This window comes from Macaca mulatta, chromosome 16 (assembly GCF_049350105.2).
Source record: "Macaca mulatta isolate MMU2019108-1 chromosome 16, T2T-MMU8v2.0, whole genome shotgun sequence".
Taxonomy (NCBI): domain Eukaryota; kingdom Metazoa; phylum Chordata; class Mammalia; order Primates; family Cercopithecidae; genus Macaca; species Macaca mulatta.
The window spans coordinates 38,828,492-38,845,860 of NC_133421.1; the positions used below are offsets into that span (position 1 = coordinate 38,828,492).

The 17,369-nt window shown below is 42.5% G+C and overlaps 1 protein-coding gene across 1 annotated transcript in view; it reads left to right on the forward strand.

Annotated features, from left to right (window-relative positions):
• Positions 1–17,369, forward strand: part of EFCAB5 (EF-hand calcium binding domain 5) — a 171,261-nt gene that overhangs the window by 142,682 nt on the left and 11,210 nt on the right. Inside the window, exons 20-23 of the mRNA XM_077970687.1 lie at positions 6,321–6,424; positions 9,720–9,973; positions 11,169–11,455; positions 12,144–12,240. Of these exons, the coding sequence (XP_077826813.1) occupies positions 6,321–6,424; positions 9,720–9,973; positions 11,169–11,455; positions 12,144–12,240 (742 nt within the window). The remainder of the gene's footprint in view (positions 1–6,320; positions 6,425–9,719; positions 9,974–11,168; positions 11,456–12,143; positions 12,241–17,369) is intronic.

A 17,369-nucleotide genomic window follows, 5' to 3' on the forward strand; every position in this document is an offset into this window, starting at 1 on the left:
AGCGCAATCTCAGCTTACCTCAACCTCCGCCTCCCGGGTTCAAATGATTCTCCTGCCTCAGCCTCCCAAGTAGCTGGAATTACAGGCATGCGCCACCATGCCCAGTTAATTTTGTATTTTTAGTAGAGATGGGGTTTATCCATGTTGGTCAAGCTAGTCTTGAACTCCCAACCTCAGATGATCCAGCCACTTCGGCCTCCCAAAGTGCTAGGATTACAGGTGTGAGCCACCGTGCCGGGCCAGAAAACTCTTTTTGACTTATACTGAGATATGTACCCCTGGCCAGAGTGTGGACTTTACAGTAATGGGCACCACTCACCAGAATCATATGGGTGGAGTGGGAAGGGACTAGGAGCTGCTGTTTTGGAAGGACTCAGTTATATGACACCAATTTTTTTTAAGCCCTCCTATCCATAATGTCATGAATTCTTGCTATTTGCTTTGCTTCTTTATACTTTGTGTTAGGATTTTGCATATGATGAGAGTGGGTGGAAAGGTTTTTCCTTTCAGAAAGGCTGAATGACTCTGGGAGGTGCTTGGTCGGGTGGTAGCGTCACCTGGTTGTCTCCCAGTCCCTTGGCTGGCCCATGGCAGGCATGTCTGCACTTCCCTCCGGGCTGCTTCTTTCCTTTTTCCCACCAGGTCCCTACTTCCCTCCCTCAGTGGCTGGCTCAATCTGATGAGGCCTTCATCAATGAGGGCAGAATCATGGACTCTCTTGTGGGTTGGCCAGGCCATGGAGGCAGAGAATGCCTTGTAATTGGCACTGCTATTGAGGGTGTGGTTGGAAGCCTCCAAGGGCACTTAGGACTGGGGCAGAGCACCCTGTTTGAAGGGCCCCAGCTATAGTGGCCCTTCAAAGCACATGGGGTCCCAGGGAAGATTCAGAAGAATACTGTCAGGGCCTTAAGAGAAACAACACATAGGGCACCATGGAAAAGGCCAAAATAGCCCAAAGCAGTCAGCTAGAAGCATGACTTCAGCAGCTATAGGTTCAGAATCAAGAGTCCACGGACAAAACCACCAGGGTCACATCCCATCTGACCTGGACTGTCTTATGGTGGTGAAGAAGATCCTGCCAAAAGTCGGGGGAGAGAAGGGCCACCCAGCAGCGGGTTGTGAGTGAGATCGTGGTGGGACAGAGACCAGAACAGCCTGGCTAAGCTCTTTTCAAGCACTCAACGATCATAGCTTCCTCAGCCTCCCTCTTCCCCTTCTGCAGCCCCTCCAGATTCACATTTCTCTCTCTCTTCCAGCCTGCTCTGTGTCTCAAAAAATAAACCAGTATCCATGGGCTCTTTGGCCCTTTGGCTTCTGCTTGAGTTTGTCCAATGACAGCTGCCAACAGGACACTGGAGGGCAGAAGCAGAGTGCAACTGGGGCATTGGTGCTTCTGTCTCCCTCTCTGCCAGGTTGCTGTGGGTTAGCTGTGTTTCTCTCCTAAAAGCCACTTCACCTTTCATCAGGCAGTCCTGTCCACACAGCTGTCCTTTGTTGGTTCTGGTCATTGCTTCCCCCGCCCACACCCCATTTCCCCACCTCTTCAGGCTAAGACTGGTAACAGCTCTTCCTTATTACCAGGTCGGGATTCTAAACACTGCCTTCGTAAATAGTTCCTTTATTGAACTCCCCTTAAATTACCCAGCTGAGGCAATCTGCTTCCTTGTGATACCCTGACTGATATGAATTATAAAGTAAATTCTGAGATACTCCCCCTCACCTCAAGCCCATGTTCCTGTAAGGTATAGAGTCATAGAGGAAAAAAATTACTGCTCTGTTAACAGTAACCATAGATGAATAAAAACAGATTCAAATTCTCTTAGGTTTGAAATTCAGGGTATTTTTTTTTTTTTTTTTTGAGACGGAGTCTCACTGTGTCTCCCAGGCTGGAGTGCAGTGGCGTGATCTCGGCCCACTGCAAGCTCCGCCTCCCGGGTTCACGCCATTCTCCCGCCTCAGCCTCCCAAGTAGCTGAGACTACAGGCGCCCGCCACCACGCCCGGCTAGTTTTTTGTATTTTTAGTAGAGGCGGGGTTTCACCGTGTTAGCCAGGATAGTCTCGATCTCCTGACCTCGTGATCCACCCGCCTCGGCCTCCCAAAGTGCTGGGATTACAGGCTTGAGCCACCGCGCCCGGCCGAAATTCAGGGTATTTTACTTTATCACCCCAAAGCACCTCTGTCTATTTCTTTGGAGTACCTAACTTATTAAATAGGTAACTGTGGCAGGCAGAATAATGCCTTCCCCTAAGATGTCCATGTCCAAATTCCTGGAAACTGTGAGTATGTCACTTTACATGGCAAAAAGGATTTTGCAGATGTGATTAAGATTAAGGAATTTGAGATGGGGAGATTATCTTGGATTATCCAGGTGAGCCCTGGATCGTATGAGCCCTTAAAAACAGAGAACCCTTTCTGGTTGTGATCCATGAGAGACAGGAGGATGGAGGAAGAGTCAGAAAGATGGTGAGTTAACACCCCACTGCCGGTCCCGAGATACGCAGGGCTGTGGACAAAGACCCAGGGCACTAAGGGCAGCCCCCGGCTGACAGCCAGCAAAGAAATCAGTACGGCAGTCTTTTATTTCCCTGGGGTCTCAAGAGAGACAAGTAGCTAACACGGGTGCCTGGTTTGCTATCTTAAGTCGTGGCAATGTAGGCTTTTGGAAAAATTTGAAAGTCAGACTGGCCGGTGATTTCTCCTTTCTACCTCATCACATTCCTTTTCTAAGGCAGTAAACAGACTTTCTGCTTGAATGAGAGGGAAGAGGAGGGGAGAGACTCTCAGGAGGAGAAAAATGTAACACTACAATTAATGTTTTACATCGCACATTTCCTAATAGGAGGCAAATTTTCTTTTACCTCAGGGATTTCAAAAATGTTGTCATTCTGGAACATTTTCCTCACTTCATCGCATCACCCTTAGGCCCTATATGAAACAAACTATAATTTATGTCAAGTGATATAAATAGTTCTTACGAAGTAGAAGGCCATGATTTTCTCCCACAAGAAGATCATTTTTTAAAGATATAATTTCTTCCAACAATTATTTATAAATTTAACAAAATTCCAAGAAAAATCTCAACATGATTTTTTAAAAACTTGACAAATGATTTTAATTTTCACAGGATAGCTAAGAATATGAGGGTTAAGAGAACATTTACAATCTTGGTCTGGAGAAGGATTGCTACTTACACCAAAGGTTGGAACAATTAAGGGAAGGTTGATACATTGACTAGATAAAAATGTAAAACTTGCTTGCACCAGAGTTATAAAGAAAATTAAATTGCATGTGACAAACTGGGGGAAATTACCATTTACCTGGCAAAGGGTTAACATGATTATACACAAATCAATGAGATTTTTTTAAAAATCCAAAAGAAGGCCGGGCCTGTAATCCCAGCACTTTGGGGCGGATCACGAGGTCAGGAGATCAAGACCATCCTGGCTAACCCAGTGAAACCCCGTCTCTATTAAAAAATACAAAAAACTAGCCGGGCGAGGTGGCGGGCGCCTGTAGTCCCAGCTACTCGGGAGGCTGAGGCAGGAGAAAGGCCTAAACCCGGGAGGCAGAGCTTGCAGTGAGCTGAGATCTGGCCACTGCACTCCAGCCTGGGCGGCAGAGTGAGACTCTGTCTCAAAAAAAAAAAAAAAAAAAAATCCAAAAGAAAAACAAGCAAAGGGCAAGTATACTTCGGGAAAAAAAAACCCATGCAAACGGTTTATAAACATGTAAGAAAATATTCAATTATTCTCAATGAGATAAATACAAAGTTAAGTAAAAGATAATTTTTACCTAGTAAATCGAAACTTTCTTTTTTTTTTTTTTTTTTAGAGACAGGGGTCTTCCTATGTTGTCCAGGCTGGTCTCGAACTCCTGGACTCAAGCTGTTGTCCCATCTCAGCCTCCTAAAGTGTTGGGATTACAGGCGTGAGTCACCACGCCTGGGCCAAAAAATTTTTTAACTACAATTTGAAATAGCTGTTAGACATCTTAGAGGAGATATTGAATAGGCAGTCGGGTATAAGCCCTCGGTGTTTGGGTAGAAATCCAGGCTAATGAATAAACGGCATTTAAAGCCATGAGACTGGGTTACATAACATTGTCAAGGTATTCAATGCCGCTGAATTGTACACTTAAACAGATGGTTAAAATGAGAAATATGCTATGTATGTTTTACCGCAATACACAAAACAAAACACAAAGCCATGAGACTGGAAGGGATGACCAAAGGAATGTGTGAGAAAAGAAAAAAAAAAGTCTCAGGACTGAGCCCTGAGGTGCTCCAAGTGTTTGGAATCACTGTGGCTCAAAAAATTGTACTGACTGTGACCCACAGTATGAAAAACATTTTCCATCCTGACTCCTTACATGAACACGCGGGCACACACATGAAACAGAAATTTCACAAAAGAATACCTACTTTCCCTACATGTTATATTTTCTGATATTCTCTCTTTTATTTCATTCCTTGTTTTTTACAAAAAAAAAAAAGTGTATGTCAAACAAGAAAAAAGGAAAAGAGGATAAATATTAAAGCAAAGGAGATAAACAATTTGCAATGGGAAAGGAGAGCATGGATAGATATTGGAGACGAAAGGGGAAAAAAATAACAAGCCAGAACCAGAAGAAAGAAAAGGAGGGGAAATATAATTGCAGCCTTTTCCCAAAAGGCTTCCTAGGAAATTTTACTAGGAGTGCTTTTCTCACTACTGAATAATTGCTGAGGGGCTCGCTGAATTTACAGTTTTTGGTCCGACTAAAATCAAATAAAGAATAAACTTAGTTTCAGGCATATTATTTTAAGCCGCTTATTTTCTGTATTATGCTTCTGATCTAACAGCAGGAGTGGTCAATTTATACAATTTTGGAGGGAAAAACAGGAAAGTTTTGGCTAAACATTTAAACCTAGATACACAGGGTGAGATTTCAATATATATATATTTTTTCAGTCTAGTATGTAACATTAAGTAACAAACCATGAAAGAAATAAATTTGGAAAGAAGCTAGAAGCCCAGTCGTCAATATGGGATAATCTTAACAATTTTCCAAGGATAATGTTGACAACATTTCCCTTCTAAAGAGTTTGGAAGAACCCTTGGGGTCATGGAGTATAGAGGCAAGAGGAAATTTCACATTACAAAGCAGCGGTTCCTCTTCCAAGCACCATTTAGCATGCAGCCTCTATGGATCCTCTTGTCATATTTCTTCTTTATTCCAATAATTAGTTATCTTTATTTTTATTTTTTTAGAGACCAGGTCTCATTCTGTTGCCCAGGCTGAAGTGCAGTGACATGATCGGAGCTCACTGTGGCTTTGAACTCCTAGACTCAAGCGATCCTCCTGCCTCAGCCTCTGGAGTAGCTAAGACTACAGGCATGCTCCAAGAATTATTTTTTCAAAGGAATGATTCATAAAAACCCCTCTTTACATCTCTTAATTGAATTTGTGTTTCCTACAGTTACTGTATTTACAGAATATGTTAATATACTTTCATAAATAGTTTCTATGAAAAAAATATTGATCAAAAGTCATTAAAATATTTTCACAACCCACATGTAAGTTGTGTGTTGACCTACAGTTTGAAAACTTCTTAGAAGTAAGGGAAATAAAGAAGCAAAGAGAATGAGGATTGTTTAGTGAGGTAGAAGGAGAACCAGGAGAGAGTGTCGTCCCAATAGCGAAGTGAAGAAAGTAAATCGGCCGGGCGCGGTGGCTCACGCCTATAATTCCAGCACTTTGGGAGGTCGAGGCGGGTGGATCACCTGAAGTCAGGAGTTCGAGACCAGCCTGGCCAACATGGTTAAACTCTGTCTCTACTAAAGATACAAACAAACAAACAAAAAATTAGCCGGGGTCGGGCGGGGTGGCTCACGCTTGTAATCCCAGCATTTTGGGAGGCCAAGGAGGGCAGATCACATGAGGTCAGGAGTTCAAGACCAGCCTGGCCAACATGGTGAAAACCTGTCTCTACCAAAAATACAAAATTAGCTGGGTATGATGGCACATGCCTGTAATCCCAGCTACTTGGGCGGCTGAGGCAGGAGAATTGCTTGAACCCAGGAGGCGGAGATTGCGGTGAGCCAAGATCGTGCTGTTGTACTCCAGCCTGGGCAACAAGAGTGAAACTCATCTCGAAAAAAAAAAAAAAACAACAATTATCCTGTTCTTTAATAGTACTAAGTAAAATGACACTGTCCTTAAAGCCAGAGGTCATCTAAGCTTTCCTTTTTTTTTTTCTATTTATCTGTCCCCAAAAGCTTTAATGGGAATATGAGGTCTACTTACTCCTCTCTAATGAAATGTCTTCCTCTTTTCAAGGATTCAGACTATGTTTTACGCAACATGATGGTTACAGGGCAGCTGGGTCTAACAGAAATCCACAAAAATCCTCCTACCATCCACAGGAAGTCATGCATCTTCAGGTACGAGACATGTCTGTTTTGTTTGGCTGCCAGAACACATCCTTCTGCTACAGTAGTAGACCTGAAAGACACAGCTTCTGGCTCTGGCCCATACACACTGACTTGTATTCTTTCTTTTCAATTTAATTTAATTTAATTTTAAGTTCCAGGATACATGTGCAGGATGTGCAGGTTTGCTACATAGGTAAACTTGTGCCATGGTGGTTTGCTACACCTATCAACCCATCACCTAGGTATTAAGCCCCGCATGCATTAGCTATTTTTTCCTAATGCTCTCCCTGCCCTTGCCCATTGACAGGCCCCAGTGTGTTCCCTTCCCTGTGTCCATGTGTTCTCACTGTTCAGCTCCCACTTATAAATGAGAACATGTGGTGTTTGGTTTTCTGTTCCTGTGTTAGTTTGCTGAAGATAATGACTTCCAGCTCCATCCATGTCCCTGAAAAGGATATGATCTCATTCCTCTTTATAGCTGCATAGTATTCCATGGTGTGTGTATACCACATTTTCTTTATCCATTCTATCATTGATGAGCATTTGGGTTGATTCCATGTCTTTGCTACTGTGATTAGTGCTGCAATGAACATATGTGTGCATGTATCTTTATAATATAATGATTTATATTCTTTTGGGTATATACCCAGTAATGAGATTGCTGGGTCAAACGATATGTCTGGTTCTAGGCCTTTGAGGAATCACCACACTGTCTTCCACAATGGTTAAACTTACATTCCCACCAGCAGTGTAAAAGCGTTCCTATTTTTCCACAGTCTCACCAGCATCTCTAGTTTCTTGATTTAAAATCACTATTCTGACTGGTATGAGATGATATCTCATTGGGGTTTTGATGTGCATTTCTCTAATGATCACACTGAATTTTATTCTGATTGGCTTTTAAAGAAAAATTTCAGCAGAATGTTGTCTGCATGGGACATATTGGCTCTTTTTTTCCCAAGTCCTTTTTTCTTGAGAGATGGGGTCTCGCTGTATCACCCAGGTGGGAGTGCAGTGCTATGATCATAGCTCATGCCAGTCTCAAACTCCTGGACTCAAGCTAACTTCCTGCCTCTGCTTCCCAAATAGCTGGGACTACATGTATTTGCCAAGCCCAGCTCATTTAATTTTTTTTATGGTGCCCAGCCTTCCTAAGTCCTTTTTAAAACAGATTTCATTGGCATTTTATTTTAAAATTGCAAGTTTTAAAGCATGAAAGTGTTTTATTTTCAATGAATTTCCTTGTAAATATGGAATTCAACAAAAAACCCACCATAATTATGAATAATATATTCACATCACTCATCAGAGCTCATCTGTGAATGTTAGCAAGGCTGTGAATGTGTCTTTTTTATTTAAAGAAGACGTGCAGGGGCAGAGTTGGAGAGAAGGCAGAGCATGTTGTGTTTAATAAGTACTTGGTTCTCAATTACTTAGAATGACTCTCACTTGTCAAATGCAAGGAACACTGCTAAAATGTGTACAAATGTAAACAGATCTTAACTGAGAACACACCTATTGCAAAAGGGAATGACTGCTTCTTAGGGGGTCGGTGTCGTTGAGTAGGCAGTAACCCAGTCATCCCAGACTAGTAGGCTAATTCAACATTTAATTACATATGGCAATTAAGTTTTAGCTTGGCCTCATGCCAGAATGTTCATTCACTCTCAAGCTCTTTTCCACATAGCTATTCCTTGTGCTGGTCAAGAGCTTTACAGAAGCCCTTGTAATACCCAGACTCATAGCCCTGGATTCTTTTTTTTTTTTTTTTTTTTTTAATTTTTTATTATGTATTTTTAAAATTATACTTTAAGTTCTAGGGTACTTGTGCACAACGTGCAGATTTGTTACATATGTATACACATGCCATGTTGGTGTGCTGCACCCATTAACTCATCATTTACATTAGGTATATCTCCTGAGGCCCCTCCCCCCCAACCCCCACTACAGGCCCCAGTGTGTGATGTTCCCCACCCTGTGTCCATGTGTTCTCATTGTTCAATCCCCACCTATGAGTGGGAACATGCATAACCCTGGATTCTTGTGTGTAACTTAGAACAGATGTCTTTGGAGGAAGTCAGTTGACCAATGGGCTCTATTGTTATACCTGGAAAGCTTAGTATGATGCATTACTACTATGGCAGTCATCAAGACACAACAGAAAGTGGTGGCTCAGCAGCAGCAAAAGGGGTGGGAAGAGCAGAAGGACATCATCTTACCTGTTACTGTAGGATTGATATAGAAACTATAAATGTGCTTTTTGAGGATGCAAAGTACCAATTTTTTACAAATACCCTAAAGAAATGGCATATCAGAATTAATGTAGATGGGGAAAAGGAAAAGAAAGAAAAAGAGGTGTGTCTGTGCCTCACCAAGAGAAAGAAGCAGCCGCTATATTTCCATGAAAAATCTCAAGTCTCTCACTGAGGCAGATGCTATAGATGCTCTACCCAGATTCCCAAAATGCCTTTTTACCAGCTTCTGTAGGCACGGCTACAAGTAACGGCTCACACCGTAACTTTCTCTGGAGGAGTGCCCTGGAGCGATTGGAGCTCTTCACCAGGAGGTACCTAAGAGATGTGTAAACACTCCCCCAGCCCAAACTGCTCACACACACCCAGGGCAGCTTAGAGCCAATGACTGACTAGTGCTAGGATACAAAAGACCCCTCCCTTTGTCTCAAGGTGGAACAGATTCTTTGGTACAATTGACCTGTCAGAGCTCCCCTTGGGATCAGGCCGAGGCTAGACTTCATGTGAAATTACATTCTTACTTAGCTTCTTCCCCTTGCCTATCCTGCTTCCCTCAGTCCCTCACAGGTTTCTCCAGCAAACACTCGCTCAATAAATCACTTGCATAAGGATCCCTGTCTCAGGCTCTGCTTCTAGGGAACCCGACCTAACACGCTCATCATTTCTGCTGGCACTCCACCAAAGCATAATGGACAATAAGTAAACAAAAGCATAATGGACAATAAGTAAACAAAACATGAACACCTTCAGATAAGTAAAGACAACGAAGCAGAGTATCATGATGGAGAGTGGCTTGGGCGCTGCTTGCTACCTGAGATTGGGTGGTCAGGGAAGCCTTCTCTGCCGAGGGGATGTTTGAGCAGAGACAAGAGTGAGCAGACAGACAGCCACGTAAAATCAAGGGCTAGAATGTTCCAGGCAGATGAAACAGCAAGAAGGCCTGGCATGGTGGAAGTGAGGTAGGCACAAGAGAGTAATTCAATATGTTTGGGTAGAATGATGTGAACAGGCAGAAGTTTAATATCTTTGTGCTTATTTGGTTTTGATTTCAGAGATTTCCTCTTTAAATGTACTGACAGTTCAGAAGTCGTTCTGGCCTCTGCCTGTGGAGAAACCCACATAGTAGTTCCACTTCGTGAGAGAACAGGAGAGGCTCTGGGGGTCCTCGATTTTAACATCGGCCGAAATAGGATGTTGTTGTATCAAGAATATAAAGATCTACAGAAAATGATGAAAGTGGTCCAAGTGGCCTGCTATGAAATCCTTGGCGAGTTATCTGGAGAGATAGAGAAAAAATATGTCTTAGGTATTGTTCGTGTGGCATCAGCCTAAATTCACAAGTTTAATAGGTTTTGGGGAAATCACAGGCAGTGCAATGAAATATGCACTTTCTAAAATGAATTGTTACAATATACAGACCTTTCCAGGTAAAAGGAATTCCCTTATGCAGTCTTGCGCTGATGAGTAATGTCTACAAATTAAAGCAAAGAGCCAGGAATCACATTCTCTTGGTTAGATTCATATAGTTTTAGAACTGGAAGGGCTCATAAAGGCAAGCTAGAACTAACATTTATTAAATGCCCCCATTATGTGTTTCAGGTATTATTTCATTTAATCCTTGCCATAACCCTATGAGGTGAATAGTGATACCCCATGTACAGGTGAGGAAAGTAAGCAAATTGCCCCCAATCACACAGTTAAGAAATGGTGAGGGCTGGATTTGAACCTATGTTTGGGTGCTCTTCCCACTATGTTATACAGCATTAAGTAATCAGAACATCTCGTTTTACAGATAAAGATGCCAAAGCCTGCAAAAGTAAAGTGGATTATCTAAGGTCCAATAGCAAGCTGGTGGGAGAGGCAAGACAAGACTTTAGTTTTTGTAATTCCATATCCACTAGGCTACTCTCAGTGCAATGCCAGCTTGGAGAGAGGGAGGGAGGAAGAAGGCATGGAAACCTTTGGCTTCCTAGAATGAAGTGAATAGAATTAGAAGAGTAACACTATGTGGGATTAAGCCAAAAGATTTGTAACTATGTCATAGAGTGGGATAAGAAGAAAGGAGAAAATTCATGTCTCCTGAGTGTTCACTATGTGTAACACCTGTAACTAAGCACTTTTACATATATCATCTTCTCTAACTCTCACAGCTAACCAAGGAAGTAGGGATTAAGCCCATTCTCACAGAAGAGGAAAAGGATATTCAGAGAGACAATAGACTAATAAGGTGGACAGCGTGTGTTCCAACCAGGGTCTAACTCTAAAACCCAAGTTTTTGCCTTTTCTCAAAGCCTCTTCTATGAGCTTCACCAGGAGTAATTTCCTTTCTTTCTTTTGATTTCATGGCTAAAGAAACTAAGGTTGTTTAAAACCGAAGGATATGGTCTGCTTTTTCTTGACAAAAAATTTACTATCATATGTTCAGAATCCTATGAAAAAGTAATATACAGCAATGTACATTAGACTGAACAGCAAGGTGAGCTATCATTTTGTTATTCCAGAGATTGAAAAGGTCGGGGAAGTCCAGCGGGCAGGAATTCTCTTCTTCCGAATCATGCTGCTCGAGCTACAGGAAAGCATACAACTACTCAATTCCATGGAATTTGTGTCACTGTTGCTCTATGACCATACTCTTCTAACAGAGCCAAATTATCCTCAAGACAGCAAATCCATAGAGCTGAAAGCCAACATGGAACTAGTGCGTGACACCCTGAAGGCGGTTATCTTGTTCTTTCATCCAGAGTTGGAATTTTCCAGTGACTTTGGAAGTTGGGATAAGTGTAAATTTGTAAGTTTTTTTTTTTAAAGCACCTTTTAAATTGAAGAATCACCTAAACAAATTTAAATGTACAAATCATAATTGCATAAATCGTAAGGGTACAAATGCGAGAATTTTTACTGAGTGGAACATGTTCATGTAACCAGACCTAGATCAAAAATAGAACATTTATAGAATCCCAAAAGCTCTCCTTTGTACCCTTCCTCATCATCCCTTCACCCTACCCACCCCAAGGGTAACCATTACCTTTTTTTTTTTTTTTTGAAACGGAGTTTCACTCTTGTTGTCTAAGCTGTAGTGCAATGGCACGATCTTGGTTCACTGCAACCTCTGCCTCCTTGGTTCAAGCAATTTTCCTGCCTCAGCCTCCCAAGTAGCGGGATTACAGGTGCCAACCACCATGCCCAGCTAATTTTCTATATTTTTAGTTGAAACTGGGTTTCACCATGTTAGCCAGGCTGGTCTCAAACTCCTGACCTCAGGTTATCCTCCCACCTCAGTCTCCCAAAGTGCTGTGATTACAGACGTGAGCCACCATGCCTGGCCATGGGTAACCATCATCTTCCCTTCTAACACCATTGATTGGTTTTGCCTATTTTAAAATCTATATAAATGGAATTATGTAAGCTGTTGAACTGGGCACTGTATTTCTGCTTGCTGGTGATCCCATAAATTTTCTCTTGTTGTTTGTTCACAGTATATTAACAAATATTTAGTCAACAATATTTGTGTCTTTGATCCAACTGCCAAGCATGTGGAAGTTAATGTACAGCTCATTGATGAATATATCAGAGGTAAATTTTCACTTAATTACAGCCTAAATCTATAGCAACAGCAATAAAACACAGTTGTGATTAAGAGATTTTTATTAAGATAAAGCAAGTGGGTCATAAATTCAGTTTTTAGGAGAAAATAGTTATAAGTCTTCTAAGAGGAGGGACACTATCTATAATCTATTGCATCATTCCCCAAAGTCACTGTCTATGCCACACATATGAGAATTCAAAAGCACATCTATCTCCCACTTATTAACTACATGTGCATTATTTATTTTTAAAAATGCAAATGGGGCTGCAATGAGAATAGAAATGTTAAGCAAAAAGGCTATCTTTAGCTTCAATAAATAACCAAAGAAAATAATAGACTTTTTCAGGGAGGAGAATCACCAAAAATGGACAGCAGCAAGGCTCTCGGGTTGGAGAAAACGATTAGTTGTTTGACCACAGGGAACAGGCCGCATATGAAAGTAAATATACAAACAGAGGCCCAAGGTCCTCCGCTGACCCGTATTCTCAGAGGTCTCAGGCTGTGATGAGGAATTCATTTAAAGTTTGTTTTTTTCTTTGTTATTTATGAAAAATAATTCATAGTTGGGAAAATGGCTCTGTAGAAATTGCTCACTAAATCTATCCCTTTCCTCCTCTTCCCGCTCTCCTACTGTGGAGGCTCTAGACCAACGCAGAAGGGTTTCTGGATTCACAGGGAACTATCCTAGCTGATTCCTGAGCAGCCTTGACCACCAACCCTTCCCACCACCTTCTGCTTTCCAACAGTGCCCTCTGATGGAAGAAATACTAATTGCAGTTAACGGAGCCCGACTCAGCCAGAAAATAGCCCATAGGCTCCCCAGTCACTGCCGCCAAGCCTTTGGTTATACCAGTCTCCGCAGCAATCCCGAGAAAGTTCGTAGGTCACCCAGATACCAACGCTCTCTCCTTCAGATGCAGTTACATGAGGAAATGCTAAGCTTCTTGCTTAGGGGAAGGGAGAGGAATTCTTCGGGGTGCCTTTCTATTTGTGCCAGAAGGAGAGGAGTCTTCAGGCAGGGCAATCTGCTGCTCAAAGTTTACCTGGCCTAGCAGCTTTAAGTAAGGGCCCTACTCCACGAATCTACCCAGAATGAAATGTCACCAATAATACCTGTAGGCTCAGCCTGTGACAGGCAGAGACTGCTAGACTATATAGCATAGCTCCTAACCCACCACGCCTTCCAAACTATTACTTTACCAAAAGGGTGGAATTACGGCTCGTAACGTGCCCATACTTTCTTAGGGCTTCTGCTGCCAACTCTTACCCCCTCTTCATCCTAGTTCAAGAAAAGGGTATTTCCTAATGTAAATGACGAGTTGGTGGGTGCAGCAAACCAACATGGCACATGTATACCTATGTAACAAACCTGCATGTTGTGCACATGTGCCCTAGAACTTAAAGTATAATAATAATTTTTAAAAAAAAGAAAAGAAAAGAAAGAAAAGGGTATTTTTGACTGGGCACAGTGACTCACACCTGTAATCCCAACACTTTGGGAGGCCAAGATGGGCAGATTGCTTGAGCCAGAAGTTAGAGACTAGCCTGGACAACATGGCAAAATCTTGTCTCTACAGAAAAAATATATAAAAACTAACTGGGTGTGGTGGTGCACGCCTGTAATCCCAGCTACTCAGGAGGCTGAGGTGGGAGATGACTTGAGCCCGGGAGGTTGAGGCTGCTGTGAAATGTGATCATGCCACTGCACTGGGCAACACAATGAGATCCCATCTCAAAAACAACAACAACAAAAAGGAGGTTTTTTTTTTATTCTGGTGGAACTCCACGCAGCTGTGTCCTGCCTTTAGATTGAGCCAGTCATCTGTGAAGTAACATTGGGTAGCTTTGTTGAGCAGGCCTGGCCTCCCAAGACCGTGCCATTGCAGGTGAGTGCTGCTGACATACTTCCCTGTGGGGGACCCTGTGACTCCAGTGAGCACTCCCAGACAGCTGTGTATGCACTAGTACATCAACAGCCTACTATTCTCTGTCACTTCGCCTAAGATAACTCCTAGTAGTTGGTCTCTTCTACCTGGAGATTCATGACTTGACCACCTTCTCAAGGACCTATTCTCCCCACCCACTTTGGACCTCTGCTGCCAGTCTCATCTGGTCATTCAGGATGCCCCATATCTGCTCCATGTCCCCCTCCCAGGAGTTTTAGACAGATGTTGCCTGCTTGGAAATGTTCTTAGACCCAGAGGCAAGAAGAGCTGTCCCCTATCGCAAGTATAACCAGAATCACTTTTCTGTCTAGAACCTGGGTGTCTGCCAAGTGACTGTACCTCCTCCTCTAAATCCAAATGTTTACAAGTCCACAGACATTGGTCTCAGCAGGAGTGCCCCAGGCCCTCCACTTCTCCTACATGGTTCCCAGAGCTCCAACTCTGCCAAAGCAGCCAGAGGCTCAGTGCTGTCACCATTCGTAAAGAAACCCACTAGCTTCCACAATAAAATGACACCATCATCCTCTAAGAGTGACAATGAAGGAAGGTGCCTTCCCATCAGCAGGGGAGGACTGCTGGACTCACAGTCCTAATTAACTTTATCTTCAAGATTCGCCTTCCCTGGAAGATCCTTCCCTAATTGCTACTGCCGCCACCGCGGTGGCGCTCGTAGGTGCCACGCTCCCTGCAACTCCATTACAAAAATGGAACATGACTCATTCCTTAATCCCCACTGCACAGCTAAGGACCTGACAGGAACCTTGGTAGAATGATTCTACCGACAATCCAGAAATAACAAGTAGGAAACAGCACTGAATCTGCAACTCTGAGGACGTGCCTTTTTCTTTTAAATGGGTCAAGCCAAAATGGACAACCAGATGACAGGAACATAGTTCTGTCCTATTCATTTAAACCTTCTGTGTGCTAACATTGCTTTGGATTCAATTACTGTTCTCTGCTGTCTTTTGGACTTAGTCATCTTGAATGGAAATTGCTGTTGGCTCCCTCTTATAGGAAAAAACTTGCCATCACAGCTAGACTTGGGTTTAATAGAGAGCTAAGAGTGTGCCATTTATTTACAAGTTGCTCACAGATTTTAGGCCATGGAGGAGGAAATATCAGTTCCGCTTGAGAACAGATTTCCTTTGTCCTGGCAAGAGCCCCTTAAAAAGCCCTTTTAGTTACGAGTTATGATATTAGACAAGTACTCACACCATGCACGGAGAAGGGTATAACACTCTGTGCTGGGTAAAGATCTCAGGCCTGAAATGCTTCGATTTCCCATGCATGCAAACCCCTTGCCTTTTCAGTTCCAAGTTATTCAGAGGAAAAAAGAAAATCAAACCAGCCACTTGCTTTATGTTTCTTATCACTTCTTGTGATTTAAATTTTGAAGTTTTCTAGCAGTAGTTATTAAGAGGAATAACTAAACACAGTTCTACATGTGTAGATAACATCACTGCTACTTTCATATCTGATTAAAGGCTTTTAAAAATGAACTTGATGAGAAGTAGAGCATGATGGCGTGCACCTGTGGTCCCAGCTACTTAGGAAGCTGAGGCACAAGGATTGTTTGGGGCCAGAAGTTCAAGGCTGTAGTGCACAATGATGGTGCCTGTGAATAGCACTGCACTCCAGCCTGGGTGACATAGTGGACACCGACTGTAGAAATTAATAAGAACAGTTTTCTATTTAATTTGATACTCATTTTTTAAAAATTTTAGTGGCTGTTAAAACTGTCTTTTATCCTGAAAGGATATAAATATTATACATATGTGTGTGTGTGTGTGTATGTGTGTGTGTGTATATATATATATTTTTTTTTTTTTTTGAGATGGAGTCTTGCTCTGTCACTCAGGCTGGAGCGCAGTGGCCCAACCTCAGCTCACTGCAATCTCTGCCTCCCAGGTTCAAGAGATTCTCCTGCCTGAGTAGCTGGGACTATAGGTGTGCACCACCACGCTTGGCTAATTTTTGTATTTTTAGTAGAGGCGGAGTTGCACCACTTGGCCAGGCTGGTCTCGAACTCCTGACCTCAGGTGATGCACCCACCACGGCTCCCAAAGTGCTGGGATTACAGGCATATATATATATATAAAAAATAGATATTTTATGTGTATATATATATTTTATATATATACACTTTTTTTTTTTTTTTTTTTTTTTGAGACAGAGTTTTGCTCTTGTGGCCCAGGCTGGAGTGCAGTGGCACAATCTCGGCTCACCACAACCTCCGCCTCCTGAGTTCCAGCGATTCTCCTGCCTCAGCCTCCCAAGTAGCTGGGATTACAGGCATGTGCCACCATGCCCAGCTAATTTTGTATTTTTAGTAGAGACAGGGTTTCTCCATGTTGGTTGGACTGATCTCAAACTCCCGAGCTCAGATGATCGCCTGCCTCAGCCTCCCAAAGTGCTGGGATTACAGGCATGAGCCACTGCGCCAGCTTTAAATTTTTTATTAAAGTACTTGAAAAGGTCACATAGAACTAAAAGCCTAAAAAGAGTCACTAGCCTATATCTTCTCTTTCATTCTCTTCAGTCCCCCTCGCCAGAGGCAACCGTGTTTTGTCCTTTCACTCTTTCTTCTTGGCATTTGCACATCTATTTCTATTATGCACATATTGCTATCTTTTGATTCATCAATTTTAAACCTTATCAGTCAATTTCCTCTGATTAAAAATGAAGATTTCGTTCTGTTATGCCACTATTCTCTTACCCCATCCTCCCAATATAGTTGTATTTATAATTTGGGGTTAAATAAAGATGCAATGTTTACATGATTTTGCCTATGCAAATATTATACACACCTGAGGATTGTAGCATATTTTGATTCCTCATCTTTTTTGTTTTTCCTGAAGTAAATAATTGTCTTTTATTTTATTTTTTATTTTTATTTTTTTGAGATGGAGTCTCGCTCTGTCACCCAGGCTGGAGTGCAGTGGCCGGATCTCAGCTCACTGTAAGCTCTGCCTCCTGGGTTTATGCCATTCTCCTGCCTCAGCCTCCCAAGTAGCTGGGACTACAGGTGCCCGCCACCTCGCCCGGCTAGCTTTTTTTGTATTTTTTAGTAGAGATGGGGTTTCACTGGGTTAGCCAGGATGGTCTCGATCTCCTGACTTCGTGATCCGCCCGTCTCAGCCTCCCAAAGTGCTGGGATTACAGGCTTGAGC